The 17,020-nt window shown below is 47.2% G+C and overlaps 1 protein-coding gene across 3 annotated transcripts in view; it reads left to right on the forward strand.

The window, feature by feature from the left end:
* Window positions 1-17,020, forward strand: part of PARVA (parvin alpha) — a 150,339-nt gene that overhangs the window by 128,115 nt on the left and 5,204 nt on the right. For all 3 annotated transcript variants that reach the window (XM_073216215.1, XM_073216214.1, XM_073216216.1), the window contains 7 exons: window positions 218-333; window positions 3,782-3,840; window positions 6,223-6,242; window positions 7,479-7,540; window positions 8,254-8,322; window positions 11,140-11,241; window positions 12,010-12,082. In XM_073216215.1, coding sequence (XP_073072316.1) covers window positions 218-333; window positions 3,782-3,840; window positions 6,223-6,242; window positions 7,479-7,540; window positions 8,254-8,322; window positions 11,140-11,241; window positions 12,010-12,082 — 501 coding nt within the window. The remainder of the gene's footprint in view (window positions 1-217; window positions 334-3,781; window positions 3,841-6,222; window positions 6,243-7,478; window positions 7,541-8,253; window positions 8,323-11,139; window positions 11,242-12,009; window positions 12,083-17,020) is intronic.

The raw sequence follows: 17,020 nt of genomic DNA on the forward strand, positions 1-17,020 counted from the left end.
CTCCAAACCCAGCAGTCACGCAATCCAAGAAGCAGCTCCATGGGTCATGGCCAAGAGTGAGGAGGCCCCAGATGAGGCCTGGGATGATGTCCCCTGATCCTTAGGAGTAGGATAAAAGGGGCCTGGGCTTTGGCATTGCTACATTTTTAATATCTGCTTACATCTGCCTAAAACCCAGCAGGAGATTCTCTAACTTTTAAACTGCCTTTTATTTCAGCTGTTCATGCCAAGAGCCTGGTTGCCATCTTGCATCTGCTGGTTGCTCTGTCCCAGTATTTCCGGGCACCAGTCCGACTCCCAGACCACGTTTCCATCCAAGTGGTTGTGGTCCAGGTAAGACAGATACCGCTACAAACAACTGTGCCCTTAAAGAGGCGCAGAGGCTGAGTTTCTACGGGAGCTAAGGCGCCCTGGGCAGCTTGTTCAAAGGACAGCAAATGAATACTGAGTGTCCTTGGCGGTGCTCTGTCAGGAGGCATGTGAGTGAGCTTTAGATGCATGTGGGTTTATCCCTGATAAGTGTGCAAAGGGTGGTAGAGCGTGTACTTGTGTGTGAGATAGCCTCGTGCTGGGTGTGTGCCTGGGGTTTACATTTTCATCCGGAGTATCTGTGTAGTGTGTATTTGAGGGAATGTTGTGTGTTTATGAGGTGTGCACAGTAAGATCAGGAGAGAAGATGAATCCGTGTGTACATGTGTGTGTGAGTGCACACACGCACACCCTGCAAGCCATGGAGAATCATTTTTTTCATTAAACAAATGATGCATAGGTCTGGGAAAGAAACAGTTGCCATGGGCATGTGAAGGCATATGTGTGTATGGTTTTGAGAGACTCTGACTGGCCTGTACTAGGGGCACCACCGGTTTCCACCTGCCCAGAGAAGCACGGCTGGGATCTCAAGTCAGATTTTCCAGATTGTTGGATGGAATTTCCATCCACATGTGGCTCTACAATTTCCACAGTGAGAGTGTGCTCTCTCCTGTAACTATCTCACTCTGTTCGTAACCCCATTAGATAACTCAAATTAAATTTTATTTTCCAACTTTATGCCCATTTAGCAAAAGGTCATCGTTTTGTTTACTTGTTTCTGTACTTTTCCAAATAAACATGCTGCAAGAGAGATCTCCCCTAATAAATAAGCTCCCTGGTTAGCCAGGGTTCTGGAAGGCAGAACAATATGGCAGCTCCACTGTCCCCTGCTAAGGAAGAGCCCAGAGGGCTGGCAGACTTTGCCAGACCTGACCAGACCAGGTACCCAGACAAGAGGTCTTTAAGCTGAGCTTTCAAGAATCAGATGTTGACATGGGGTGCTCCTCGGTTAGTTGCTCAGTTGTGCCCTAATGGAAAAACATTTCTTCTACACCGTGTACTTAACTTGCTCAACATTAAGGGGGCATAATAGGAATCTGACACCTTGATCCTGCCTGCCGGGAGACAGGATGACACATAAGCACGGGAGACGGCTATCAGAAATCCCTAGTCAGTGTGACTGTGTGTGGTTCAGACACTAAGTGCAGCTGACTGAAAGCAACTAATTGGCCTCATTAACCAATCACTCAGCTGTGTCAAGCATGGTGCTAAGCATTTTACATCTGCTATGGGTATATGGCCAGCCCTGAGCATCCTCGTACAAGCATCTTCCTAGTAAATCCAGGCCATCTCTATGGTGTTATTTTTACCAATCAATAATGCGTGAATCATTTCATTATATGCTTTAAAACTGTACATGATTGATGATTTGAGGAGAGGGGGAGGCTCTCTTTTGAAACAGTGGTCACTGCAAGCCCAAGTCTCATGCCTCACTTTGATGTCAGTTAGAGACCATCAGAGGGCTGCTGTTGGTTTAATTTCTCCTATAGGCAGTTTTGTTAACATGAGGGAAGAAAGAGGGCATGTTACATAAAATGGCATCGCTGCATTTCAGGTTTTATGGGGTAGTCTGCTTTATCAAGTTAAACAGGTACGGAAGCAGGGCTCCAAGCTGGCTATAAGTCACGAACTGAAAGAGAAAAAGAGCTCTTTAAGGAACAAATAATGGATGGAGGTGCATCAGGATGCTGTGTGAGGGGTTATTTAACCCAGATTTCTTTTTCATTTGGTATGAAAGCATTTAATTCTGCATGAGGTTGAAGATAAGGTTTATGTTTCTGAATGGCCTCACAAGGCAAGGACAGATTCCATTAGCCACATGTAAGAATTTTACACATGTTGAAGCTGAATTTAGAAAAGGTCCTGATTTATCCTCACTAGATCCCTTTAAATGCTATCTTTACTTCTTTCCTTTTCTTCCTCTTTTGCTTTGATAGTCCATTCTTCTCAGTCTAATCCAGATACACTCTTGGCCTTTATCCAGCTGTAAAAGTATGTTCTGTAAAAGTATGTTACAGGAACACTCGTTTCTGTGGTCACTGTGAATGTGAAGAGAAGGTTCTGGAAGTATTGGCAGGAGGGCCTACAAGGCAGGTTTCAGCTGATGCATTAAGGCTTGGCGTCTCCTTCTTGACATCATCTCAGCCTCCGTGGAAGATGAATTTGCCCTGACAACTGCTTGCCATGCCCAGACTGTATCAAGTAGCTGACTGTACAGGGACGTGATAAAATGAATCTCCCTCCTCCCACCCATCAGGTGGTCTTCCGGAGCCTAACACTCCTTCATTGGCTCCCATGCCCCACAGTGAGGTTTAAACTCCAAACAACAATCAGCTGGATCTCCAGTAATGAATGGCAGCCACTGTCCCTCCGAAGAGCCTCCTGAAACACGTTTGTGCTCTTGTGACTCTGCCTTTCTGCTTAGGCCATTCCTCCCACTGGAATGGTCTCTGTGTCCACACAAATCCGGTGTGTCCCTTAAATTGCAGCTCAAGGACCCTCCTCCCCTTGGGAGGGTTCCCTGACCATCCTGGCTCTAACGGCCTGCCCCTGTCCTGAACCCAGTATGTCCTCCCTGCACGGGGCTGCCACATAATTGATTACCCATGGCACTTTGGAGAGTGGAAGGGGATCCCACAATACTAATTGAGCTGGGACATCAGGTGTAAACCGAGACTGTTTGGGGGAAACCATTATTGCATACTTGGTTCATCTACTGCATTGTACTCAAGGTCGAGACTGTGTCATATATTCCATAGGACTTGCTCTAAGTCCAGCACATAGAAGGCACTGATCAATGAAATAAAGGAGAGACAGTGACTTGATGGGTGGAGGCGGACAGAAGGGTGGATGGATGGATGGGCCTTCAAAGTGCTTACCCCTTTCTCAGAGAGCAAGCTAGTTACCTGAGGACTCTACTGCTTACATAAAAGCTCCCCTATTTAGCCATTTAAAGCAAAACAAAACTCTCCCTCTGTTTGAATTCCCCAAGTTGGCCTCTATTCTTCCACCCTGGCCCCCTAGTTAAATGTGTTCACTGCTTCTTTCTGTGGCCCCAGCTGGAGGGTAGACACACCCTAGCCTTCGTTTCCATTTGGTTTACTGTGCATTACTCCAGGAGGCAGACAGTTGCTTCCAGCAGAATGTCCTCCAATAAAGAAAGAAAAGATTCACCATCCAGAAAACAGCCAACTTGTTTGGAATAAACACTAATTTCACTTAGTGCGAATGGTGCAGCCCATTCCCCGGAAATCAGGGGCCTCATGTCACTTCTACCAGTGCCTTGTCTCTGGAGTCATGTCTTAAACACCAGAAATCGTCTTGATATCAGGAATGCTAATCAGTTTTTTGTATTTTTCTAAAGCATATTTTTCTCTCCTCCTTGCAACCCTTCTCCCCACCCCCGTTTCAGAAACGAGAAGGAATCCTCCAGTCCCGGCAAATCCAAGAGGAAATAACTGGTAACACAGAGTATGTCAACACCATTGTTGCCAGCAAGTCTGTAATGGAACACAGATGTTGCTCCGAAACTCATCCATTTGCTGATATTTAGTTTTCATTTATTGGGATTGCAAGAGGGATTAGACTTCAGCCAATGATTATAGTTTAGCCTTTTCCATGCATTCAAAACATGCCTCTCAATGCTTAAGGTACAAACTTGGGTGGGGAAATGGGCAGAGGGAATTAGCAGTGATTGAAAAATTCTAATTTTGTGACACTCCAGGAAAAAGTGTGCCCAAAAAAGCCAACCAGCATGAAATCGTCATGCCATGAACATGAAGCTGAATTTAAATTGTTCACCTTCAGCAGGACGTTTTTCTTCTTTCTCTGAATCTGATTTCTTTGGCTACATGCCATGACCCAAAAAGTCCCGCTCTGCCTTAAAGTGGTGGGTTGGGGTTGTTTTTGTTTTTTTACTTTAAGAAACTGGAATATCAGGATGTGTCATAGGTTTGCCACAGGGGAAAGTTTTGTTCTTTAGCAGAGAGAGCAGGACAGTGAGTTTGGGTTTGAGATCACTGGGCAGGCTTGAGCCCTGGCCACACATAAAGCTGGGCAAAATTCATAGGCAGCATCCCCAGCTCCCTGCTTTCCTCTGTGTTGTCTTGAATAGAAAGAGTAAAGTGGGGAGAGCAGGGGTCTCTAAGCCAACCTGACTTGAGTTCAAATCCAACCTCTGCCGCTTACTCACCAATGAGGCCCTTAACCTCTCTCACCTCAGTTCCTTCACCTCTGGAATGGGGAGTGTTTTCCTGACCGGAGGGGTTGTGAGGATTCAGTGTGGTAACAGATGGTGTGGTAACAGAAGAGCCTCGTGTCCCCAGGCTCTTCACTGCTCTTTCCTGGCTGTTCCCCATCACAGCTGACCCATACCTTCCAATCTCTAGGAAACTTGCTCCCTGGTCCCAGCTGTGGCTGAAAGGGGAACAGCCTGTCTGGACCACACTGCACATGTGCTTTAAAAAGGGCATTTCAGGCCCAGGGTCGGGCAGAGATGTGGAGCATCCCTTCCCAAGATGGCCAGTCTATGGCCTGCAGAGACCCATCAAGCAGCCCCCACATCACTCCAGGTGCTGGGCTTGGCAGCCAACGGGGTAGCTGGTCTATGAGGCACACTGATTCTTGGCCGTGGTTCTGTGAGGGGCGGAGGTGTGCTGCCCAGGCTCAGGCCTGCTGGGAAAGGAGAAGGCCCTGCCACCCTGCCCCATTTGCTGGGCTTGTCTGACCCACTATTTCACCTTCGGGAAAAGAGGAAGACATAGCTGAGAGGAGCATGGCCTGTGAGAAACTCCCAAGTCAGGGAACATGGAGTTTCAGTTAGAGGAGCAATCTCAGCAGCAGGCTGTGCTTTCTAGGGTCTCTCTGCCATTCTGCCACACAGACACAGGTGCGAACTCTTAATCGTGACAACACAGTACCGCTTATGAAGCACTTATTCATCATAAACACATGAAGCAATGATTACAACTCCTAAAAACCTTGCTGCCCAAAGGAGAAGGAGACTACGCTTGGTCTACCCACCAGTTAACTCCAACCTCATTGTTCTTTCCACTACACCACCCGCTGGTTATCACTGGCGAGGTGATAGATGCACAGTTGGAATAAACCAGTAAAATCAGTAAAATAAGAACCAAAAGTACATTGAGAAAAAAAATGAACTGATCATTTACTGTATATTAGGAATTACGCTAAAATCTTCCCACATATTAAATCATTTAATGCTCACAACATCCAGCTGAGGTGTTTACATTATCCTCATTTTAGAGAAGTGAGACTTAGAGCCCAGAGAGGCTTGGTAGCTTGCCCACAGTCACACAGCAAGCAAGCGGCTCTGTGAGATTTAAACCTAAATAGTCCATCTCTGACACTTGTGCTCTTGTTACTTTGCTGTTTCAGTGCTATGAGTATGGTTCCAGTTCCTACCCTAAGAAAACCTGTCCTGGGTCAATGTCAGGCACAGCTTGGTGGATGTCACAGATGGACAGGAGAAAAACAAACCAACCAGATGCCCACAGCAGCCTAAGCAGTGAAATTCCACTTTGGTGTGATGCTTTGGCTCCGCTCTTAAAATGTGGTGGGGAATCTGGAACCCCCAAGTCCAATATTCTTTCTCAGCTGTAAGCAATACTGAGATTTCATTTAAGGCAAGAAATAGTCCTTTAAGCATTGCTTATATGAGGCTTTGTGCAAACACCAGTGTATCTGTATAGAAGAGGGGAAAGGTAGGGGGTAATGTGGTAAAGACCACCAATAATTAGAGACAGTGCAGGAATAAAATGTCCAGAAAGGAATAGTTGGGGGCTTTTTAGCCAAGGATGAGAGAAGGGTCACAGTTTTCTCCTTTTCCTGCAGGGCTCTTTCCGGAAGGCATGGTGAGTTGCAGAAGATTGTCATCTGGTGCTGGTGGCTGCCACGGGGGTCTAGTTAATTCTGCAGCAGCTGGAACAGGCACTCAGCTTGCTTCCTGCATGTGTCTGCACCAGTCTGGTGACAGGGCCCCTTGGTAGGGAGGGTGAGCTCACTGGTGGGAAGAGGAAAACTAATACACAGCCACACAACTGTGGCTAGCTTGTAAGTAACCTGACCATTGACATTGCTGGGCTTCTGGATGGGGCCTGGGCATTTGCAGGGCAGTGTTGCTTTAAGCGTACTGTGGAAGTAAAAGAAGAGGTGGATTTGTTTATAAAGTCTGTGAATGTCAGAGATCTCAGTGAGCTTTCTGGCAGTCTGAGCTTACTCACCAGTGCAAGAGCAGGAAAGTCAGGCTCCATGACCGTGCACCTTCCCAGCCCCACGTTCCTCTTGGAGACACCTCATTCCCTGCCTCAGATTCCCTCCACTATTTCACCTCTCCATTCAGGGAATATGGAGCTGCAGCAAGGAATATCCCTGCAAGGGACATGACTTTCCTGTTTTCTGTAATCCTGCATTCACTGTGGACAGTATTTGGAAATATTCTAATAATGCTAATCACAACTCAGATCAGTGGATGTTTTAGAGCACATGCACATAGTCTTTCAGCCCCACAACACCTGGAGGAGGTTCATTTTTCAGATGGCATTTTACAGAAGAGGAAACTGAGGCACAAAAGGTTGAAGTGACTAGATCACTCAAGAGCAGGAAGGAGCCCACGTTCTCTCCTGCAGCTCCCCAGCTCCCACTCCCCTAACCATGCACTCTACCAGGATGTTCGTCTTGGGCATCCTGGGTTTAAAAATCAAGGGGTGAAGTGATTTGATATTTGGATAACATGCTTCCTCCAAAAAGCTTCTGAAACTCTTTAGGACCATGACTAAATTATGTAACAGAATTTAAATTGCCAAGAGAAATTACCCAAGTTGAACTGCCTGACAGCACCCCCACAACCCCAGCCCAAAAGGGAAACCTTGTAGAAGGTGGGGACACACACACACACACACACACAGAAAAAGATCCTAAGGCAAGAATCAACCTCACATCTGTGCCCCAAACCCAGCTTTCAGAGTTCCCAAAGAATTCCTGTCTATAACTGACCATGTGGCCTTTTGAGGCTTGTGGCCAGGACATGGGGTGGGTTTCCCCACCAGGAATCAGCCCTGTGCTCCACTTTGCATTTTCCTCCTTTTCAGAACGTGATGCCTTTGACACCTTGTTCGACCATGCGCCAGACAAGCTCAACGTGGTGAAAAAGGTGGGGAACAGGTGCCTGGGTGGGAGGGAGAGAGAGAGGGGAGCAAGCTGTAGCAAAACATTAGGAAAACCCCTCCCTGCAGCTTGCAAGCTTCCTGAAACTGGTATCATCACCAGATCTCTGCAAACTCAGGGCTTTGCTGCTCAAAATCCATTTTGCCTATATTCTCACTGGATACATTATCCAGTCCCTTTCTTCTCCCAGCAAGATGACAGTGCCTCTTGGGTTCTAAGGCTATGAACACCCTGCCTTCCCACCCGCACTGAGCCCCCAGCCACCCCTGCCTTCTCACTCAGACCTCCCTCTCTCTTCCTGGGCACAGGCAGGGACTGGAAGGGGGGACCTAGTGGGATTATTTCCTCTCTGGCCACCTGGCCCTAGCTTAGGACATTCCACCCATCATTCTGCCCTCTTAGGACTCCCTGCTCCTCTCACAGTCCTGATACTGGCTATTTGAACCATGTGTATAGGGGTACAAATTCTGGGGGTTGCCCTCTCCTGTGAACTTGAGGGGCTTTGCAGGAAGAGCCCCATAGGCTGCTCATCCTCACTCAGCTCAGCACAGTGGACCCGGGCCCAGCACCCTTGGCTGGATCTCATCCTGTGATATTGCACCAGTCCTTGTCCTCATGGTGGAGTCACAGAGGCAGCCACCAGGGTCGGCACTGGTGAGAATCTCCATCTCAATGCCTGGCTTGTGCCTTTTTTTTTAGACCCTCATCACTTTCGTGAACAAGCACCTGAATAAACTGAACCTGGAGGTCACAGAACTGGAAACCCAGGTGGGTGACAGCCCTGTGCTCAGAGTGGGGGCAAGGCCCTGCTACTACTCTAAGTGCCCCATCCCTGAATTGGTAGAAGGGATTCCCACACTGACCCAGGAGGGAGAGGATTCTATTCTCTGCTCAGAGGGATAAACTGCATCGAATTTCTCTCCATTTTTTCCAATTTTTTATTTTTTGAAATAGCAAGAATATTATCATGAATACCCATTTATTCTTCACCTACATATACCAATTGTTAATATTTGGCCACATTCTGCTTTTTTTTCTCTCTCTCTCCATCTCTAACTACTTCAGTATACATCTTTTAAGAACAAGGACATACTCTGAGCTAATCGCAATCCAGTGATCAAAGCCAGGCAGTTTTAGTATCAGTAAAGTATGATAATCTGTTTAGGTTGAACCACATGCAAATGCTGATCTTTGGCTACTTTCGACAGTATCATATGGCTCAAAGAAACACAGTTGACCTAATATTCTCACATGCTGCATTTAGCTACCATGCCTCTTTAGTAGACTTTTTAATGTAGAACAAATCCTCAGCGTCTGTTTGCATGACATTGACAGTTTTGAAGAGTGCAGGCCATCCAATCATAGAATGTCTCTCAGTTTTTCTGCTCATGATTAGATCCAGGTTATGTGTTTTCATTAGCAGTACTGCCTAAAGAATGCTGTGGACCCATTACTGGTGATAAGAATTTTGATCACTTCATTAAGCTGTTGTCCACCAGATTCCCTACTGTAAAGCTCTCCCCTCCATTATGATAACTGATCAGTTTTAAGACTATGTGAGGTATTCTGTTTTCCATCCCCTCTCATCTGTGATGAATTTCTAAAGCATGGTTTTCTTCTTTGGTGCACGTGGGCACCTCCTATTATTTTTAAAGGCAGTTCCCACCCAGGAGTGTCACTGAGCTCTGAGTGTCTGGACTCTGAAGTGAGCCTCATCTACTTTTTTGGGAGACAGGAAATATGGAAAAGGGATGTTTCCCCAAGAGGGCTAGAAGGAGCTCTGGAACTTCCACTTCAGTGTTCATGGGAAGGGTGTGCTATGAAAGGGAGGCCCTGCCAAGCACATGTGGTGACCATCTGTGGGTTTGTGGTACTCAGGCCTGTGACTCCCTGACCCAAACCCAGGATCCTCCAGGAGCTGAATGATTGGATTTTTAAAAAATTCTCAGCACATTCTAGCCACAGCCATATTGAGGACCAGTTGACTCGTTCCCTGGGAGGGACACAGACACTGGGGTCTGCTCTCCCATTGTCCACCCTGGGGTGGCCTGGAGGAGTTGTGCTCAGGCCCTTCCTGCCTGAGTCAAAGGCTGGATGGATGGAAGCAACAAGGCAGCTGCTCCGAGGTCAAGTGCATGCTCAGGGTCACATGCCTGTGAGGATGGCTGAGCCACAGGCACACCAGCCACTCACCCAGCAGAGCTGAGACTCTGCACCCAACCCATATTCCAAGCACTTCCATCTAGTTTTAAGTTTCCTAAGATGATACCAGGAACTTTGGCCTCTTGCAAATGCTAGCAACTTTGCTTATGTCCACAAATATTTGGTGACCCCACCTCCGTTGAAAGGTTCTAGAATATCAGATATACATCTGACCTCTATGTTTTTGCTCATGCCGTATTTCATACCTGGCACACCTACTCCACCCAAATTCCCCTCATCCCATAGGCCCCCACTGCCTGTCTGGACTGCTCAGCCCACACTCCCCTTGCCCTCCCTTGAGCAGAAGACCTGCAATCTCTCTGCTTAGCCTCAGAGCCTGTTGTCCCTCAAAACAAGTTCCCAACCAGTCTGTCCTCTATCGTCCTTGATGGAAGAGACAAAGTTCTAAGCTTCTTGCCATGATCCTCAGCACACAGCCGGGCTTTGTCGACAAGAGCCAGTAAATTGTATCCTGCTTGCTCTGTTTTCCCAAATAGCAACAATAGTTAATATTTATTAAGTGTTGACTACATGCCAAGCAACGTTCTAAGCATTTTACACATGCAAATTCGTTTATGACAGTGCTACGAAATAGATACTATGCTATTATCATTTCCATTTGACAGATGAGAAAAATAAGTCACAGAGAAATTGGGTAACCTGCTGAAGTCAAACAGCTAGTAAGTAGGAGAGCTGGAGGCCTAGCTCCAGAACCCACATTCGTAACAGCTACACTATGCTGCCTCTCAAGCAATAATCAAGTGAATGGTGAGAAAGGAGAATTCCAGGCCTGTGTAACATGAATTCTGTCTCTGCTCATAAAGCAAAAATCACCCTAGCTGGCTCATGCCATTGGCCTGGGACATCTCCTTTCCCTCCTCCCTCTCCCCCGCCTTAGCTAACTCTGCTCATCCCACTCAGGCAGCGCCTGCTCCAGAAGCCTTTCCCAGTGCCTTCAGGGGAGTGACCTTTGTCCGTCTCACACAGTCCAACGTGCCTCCCTCCATCAGAGCAGCTGCTGTATTTTCTCCACAGACTGTGAGCTACTTGAGGGCAGGGGCCACACCTGACCCACTTCTGTGGTCCCCTTGCCAGATCAGGGCTTGGTACATGGCCAATGCTCAGTAAATGCTGGAAGATGGTACATGGCCAATGCTCAGTAAATACTGAAAGAGCGAAATCAGGCCCATGGGCTTGCAGCTCCTGTGCTGGATAAGACAGATAAGAGGCTCCTGCCTTGGCCCACTGCCCCTGCCCCTGTCAACAGCCTGCCTGGGGATGTAGCCTTTGGTGGGAGTCAACGTGGAAGCTAATGAGCCCCCTGGATGGGGCGAGGCTGGGCTGCTCAGGGACCCAGTGCCTTCACCTGGCTCTCCCCTCCAGTTTGCAGATGGGGTATACCTGGTGTTGCTCATGGGACTCCTGGAGGGCTATTTTGTGCCCCTGCACAGCTTCTTCCTGACCCCGGACAGCTTTGAACAGAAGGTAAGAGGCTGAGGTGTCACGGGAGGCCCTCAGCCCACATACCTTAACCCATCTGCCCACACCTGCTTGAAGCCATTCAGGAAAAAGGCAGTGGCTCCTAATCTTCATCTGCCTGGCATTTTCAGTGATTGGATGTGGGGCTCATTCTGATGAGCAGCTGAGCTGGGAAGGCGCTACCTGCAGCTTACTGAGCTTCCTGAACAGCTTTCTATTCCTTTTGAAGTCTGGCCCTGGGTCTCTAGCCATTTGCTCTTGCCAGGGGCCACAGCCCCACCTCCTCTCTCCCCAGAGGTGCCAGGGAAAGTGGCTGCAAAGCTGGTCAGACCTGAGGCCCACACTCAGCCTAGGTCTGATGCCTCTCATGGGCATATCAAAATCTGCCTGCTAGACAAGGGGCACTTGGTCCAGAGCAGAAACCCTTCTCTGCCTTCTGCACACATTTACCATCTGATCCTTTCAACTGTGTGCACTGATGTCCTGCACTGAAAAGTCCTGGTAGTTGACATAGGAACATAGTAGGACAGGAAGAGGATTTATTACTTTACCAGGAGCATATCGCCAAGCAAATTGGGACCAGCTAGCTTACACTCCACATGAGATGCCCATTATGGTAGCCTGGTTTCTGCTTCAAATTAGGGCCTCATTTTAGGTTGGCCTCTGCCCCTCTGGCTGTAGTGCTGGCTCCTCCACTTCCCAGGGAAGGTCCAGAAGCCCCATGGGCCCAGGAATGAGTGTGCAATGACACAGGCACTGTATTTCTCTTTCCAGGTCTTGAATGTCTCCTTTGCCTTTGAGCTCATGCAAGATGGAGGTTTAGAAAAGCCAAAACCACGGCCAGAAGGTACCTTGCTTTTCCCTGGGTTTATGACAAGACTTTGTGACCCTGACTCCCTGCACGGAAGTGTCTGGGGCACAGGGCAAAGCTCATGTTTGATACCAGAAGGAAGAGTTTCTTTTCTGAAGCCTTCTATGCCATTTGCATGGGAAGGTGAGACAGAGCTCAGCTGCCCAGCCCTGGAGAGCTTCTGTGAGCTGCCAGTCACAGTGCTGTGGGAAGAGAAAGAATCTGCAATCCCAGGCATGGGATGTGGCTCAGAGCAGAGGAGCAGAAACTGCCCTGCATCCAGTGTCTTCTGTCCCTGGACAGAGTGCTGACCTGCCAGAGACCTGTATCCCAGTTCAGCAAGGGCACGAGGCAGGGTCACTGCAGGCAGCTCTGCTCTGGTCACAATTACCTGTCCTGTCCTTTGCCTGCTCCAGCTCTGCCCAAGGACGAGGCCTGATGTGTCAGGTTGGGTTGCAAATGTAAGACTGAGAAAAAATGCAAAAGGAACAAAATGCTCCAGTAGTCTCCTTGCTATATGTGTTATTTTCTGCCACTAAAATTGAAATAATTCTATTTTACCAGCACTCGTGGGGCAGCACTGTTTTGCAGATAATTTCCTGTTTACATCATGCTGGAACATTAAGAATGCCGTTCATGGGCCCCGTTGCCAGTTGTTGAAAGGCCAGTGGACAAGCAGAGATTGCATGCTCTCAGCTCCCATTACTGCTTCTCCACCCCAACCTGCACATACAAGGGGTTTTCACTGACTCTAGTGGGTCTGAGAGCCCATAAATCATGATATGCCAAGAGAGGTGGTTGGGATATTAAGAGCGTGAATTGAATAATGGTTGGTGAGGATGAAGCAACCTGGTTGGTAGGCCCTGGAGGGAAATAATGCCAAAGCAGAAAGTTTGGACTTTTGGCAGTGGGAATCATGGAAGGTCCTTGAGTAGGCAAGTGGTGTGATCCGCTCTGTTCGATCATTTGGAAGGCAGTGTGAAGGACAGATATTTAGATGTGGGGAACCATCAGTGGCACTGGGAAACCCAGGAGGAAACACAAGCTTGGGTGGGGACATGAAGAAGTCAGCTTTGGAAACTTGAGGTTGATATCTAGGTATTGACCAAGCAGAACAAGTTTGGGGAAAAGATTGGCCCTGCGGTTATTATAATTGGAAGTCTTCCATTTTTTGGAAGCCGAACAACAGGAAAGAATGTGGAGAAAAGAAAAGGGTTTGGGACAGTATCTCATGGGGATGCCTTTACTTATGAAGCTGGAGGAGAAGGCAGGGAAACCAAAGAGATATGGCTTATAAAGCTGTTGTTTGGGTCTCCGTCTCACCACCCTTTCCAGACCTTGCTATCAGTGCTAGCCAACAAGAGCCAGTCCCTCATCGGCATTTATTATCACCTTGTCCTGAGCACCTAGTCACTGCTGAAGGAGGACCTCTTGCAAGGCTGATGTCTTTCCAGGGCTCTCTCCCGTCCCAGGCCACTCTACCCATCCATATGCCATTAGGAATGGACTCTGAGTGTCCTGTGACCAGATGACGAACACCCTGCTTCTGGGTATGAGAGGCAGAAGAGGAGAGAGAGTTCTGGCCAGCATCTCTACTTCTGTCTTCTTGAACTGGTTAATACGAAACTTCCTGGTTACAAATTGGAAGTACTCCTTGTGATACTTCAGTTTTCAGGCTTTTATTTCCCTCAAGATGAAGTTTTCTCAGTATCAATTAATCTATAGGACTACTGCAACATATAGACATTTCTTGTGTAATTATCAAGCCACCTAATATGAAACTTCCTGACCAGTGTGAATGGAAAAACACATCTGTTTTATTTGCTGTTACACCGGGCATCATGCCCATGCTGAAAATTTCCAGTGCGTAAAGGGGAACTGAAGTCGTGTTTTGTGAAATTGTGCTTTGTGAGAGGTATACCCCAGCATTCTCTCTGGTTTCTATGCTTCTACTCGGAAAGTGAGATTCAATAGTAAATGCTGCAGACTTTACAAAAGGTACCAATGTAGGTAATTCTTTGAGGATATTTCAAAATTAAATTGGCTTGTGGTGATAGCATTTTTCATGGCAAATGTTTTTAAGGTCAGGAAAATGTATTCTCTGCTGTGCAACCCTCAAAGCTCTGTTGTACCTTGAAATCCCCTGGGTTTGCATCTCAGGTGACTTTTACTGCCCAGACTTCATAACCTTTTAGTCCTCCAGCTAGTGTAAGCCAAGTGTTAACTTCAAGGTCATGGCCAATGGAGCAGTTGAAATACTGACATGAAGCTGGTGGCTTTTTATTTAGGACATTATACCATGTGTCTTCAAATGCACATGCCTACCCTGTTATCATCATTCAGATAGACTCATGAATGAAATGGTTAAGACCCCAGCATAACAGGCAGATGGGGATTCAGAAGAACTCTAGTACTAGGCAGGAATGAAACCTGTAGGACAGCCAGGAGGCTGATAGAATATCTAAAATTTAAGGAGTCAAATAGTTGGGACCAGACTACTTCAAGCAATGCTAAAAATCTAGGCAGGTGCTGGCATCTTAATTCCAGGTGATCTGTTCATTCGTGGAAGGACTTGCTAGTGGCGGGAAATACAGGAAATGGCTCAGCTTTCCCTCCTCATTCTCTCAGGAGATAGGGTACAGACTGGACAGTGGCAAAAATCTAAAACCCTGATAAATCAAGTATTAGCAAGGGTGTGAAACAACAGAAATTGCTGGTGTGAATGTAAATTGATACAACCATTTTAGAAAATAGTTTATCTTGATCTAGTATAGCTGAAGATTAGTTATACCCGTGGTAGGCAGAATGAAGGCCCCCCCATCCCATACATAGAAAAAGGGACTTTGCAGATGTGATTAAGTTGGGGAATCTAGAAATGGGGAGGTAATCTTGGATTATCTGGGTGGTTCCAAGTCATCACAGGGAAGAGGGAAACAGAAAACTCAGAGTGATGCAGCATGAAAAGACCCAACCGACCACTGCTGGCTCTGAAGAAGGAAAGGGGCCATGAGCCAATGAATGTGGGCAGTCTCTGGAAGCTGGAAAAGGCACGAACACTGATTCTCCCTCTGGAGTTTCCCGAAGAGATCAAAGCCCTGCTAATACCTTGATTTTATTTCAGTAAAATCCACTTTAACCTTGAGAACTGTAAGATAATAGATTTGGGTTGTTTGAAGCCACCAAATTTGTGATAATTTATTATGGCCACAGTAAGAAACCAATACACCCTATGACTCAGTAATTCTACTCAGAGGTATGCACATCCATGTACCAGGAGATTAGTCCAGGAATACCCATGATAACCTGAGCTGGGTGTACATCCCAGTAGACAAGCTAAAGAGGAGTATATTTATACCACTGATTAACATAAAACAACAAAACAGAATGAACTGAGAGATCAAGGGAGGGATTTCCAGTTACTGCAGCATGAAGAGGTCAGGAATTACCCTCTGCAAGAAGGCAAGGATAAAGCTGGATAAGATGATCAAGAACAACCATTTCAAGGCACTGAAAACTTACTGTAAGTAGACAACAAATTGAGAAGCATTTATTCTTGAAAAACTCTGGAATTATAGTTGGATAAATGTAGTTACACCTCAATAAAACAATATATTATGCCCTAGTAAAATTGTTAAGAAATGAATAGCTTTTACAATAGCATGGATGAATCAAATAATTTTGAGGGAAAAAACATAGTATATGCTTCCATTTATATCAACCATGAAAACAGACAAAACTAAAACCTGCTGTTGAAAGTTTCATACGTTGCTGGTGGAACTGAGAAGAGCGAGGAAGTAGTCACTGTAAAAGTCAGGACTCTGGTTATGAGGGAGAGAGAGTGGGGGCGCCTCAAGGGTGATGACCATGTTTCTACTTTGATATGTGTGGTAGTTACACGGCAGTTCTCTTCCAGGGTTACATATGTTGCATGTAATTTACTGGGCGTTTATCATATTTAAATTTGTTTTACTATGTAAAGAAAAGAGCAAAATCACCAAATAGGACAGCAGGCCACCAGCAATATGACCCATCTCTAAAGGATGGATCCTGCCCCAGGGGGACAGGGAGCCAACAGGAAAGCAAGGCAGAAACTGAGGATGAGCTAGAGCCATTGGGTGTGGGATGGGGCTGGAACATGAACTCTGGGGGGCCAGGCTCACCCTGCGGAGCTGGCTTGTGGCCGTCCAGCTTATTCCAGCCCCTGCCACCTGGTGGCACTGAACCACCAGGGGTTTCCCCCCACCGCCACACCTGGTCAGGGAAGGGACCTCAGCAACTGCCTCAGACTGGGTGGCACCAATGGGGCCATGGAGGGCATGGCCACACAGGGCCATGTCCCTTTCCTTATTGAAAGACTGAGTTTCTGCTGTTAAGAGACTTCCCCTCCCTCCTTTGACTTCTGCATCAATTAGAGAGCTGTTAGCTCATTTTGGCTGATCCTCTAATGAATGGAAAGGGTCACTTATGATTACCACCAGCTGAGAGAAGCAATCATTGAGCCTTTTCTCCTTGGCCAGAGGCTGTTTTCTCCCTAGAGTGCCTTTGGATCTCATCTGTCTCTTCCATGGCCCCAGCCAGCCAGCCAACCTCTGGTTGTCTCTAACCAGAAGCCCCACCATCCTATCTGCTCCCCGAGAAGGGCCCTGGGCCAGCACACAGAGGCTATCAGAGCAGACCAAGTTGCTAATCACACAGTTTATTAGGCCATGGCTTCAAAGAGGCTCTGCTTATATAGCATGGAGTCACAGTTCATTTCCAGACACCCAAAGCCCCTCCCGTGGCTGAGAGAGTGCACCTACTGGCCTGCCTGGAACTACCTGTGTGGCCATTGGCTTTCTTGATAAGGACAGACAATAAACCGTATTCTAGCTGCAGTCCTCCCTCTTTGCCAGGCCCACCTGGTGGTGATGATGTCCTATAGGAAGACGGAACTCA

The sequence above is a fragment of the Manis javanica genome, chromosome 11 (assembly GCF_040802235.1).
Source record: "Manis javanica isolate MJ-LG chromosome 11, MJ_LKY, whole genome shotgun sequence".
NCBI lineage: Eukaryota > Metazoa > Chordata > Mammalia > Pholidota > Manidae > Manis > Manis javanica.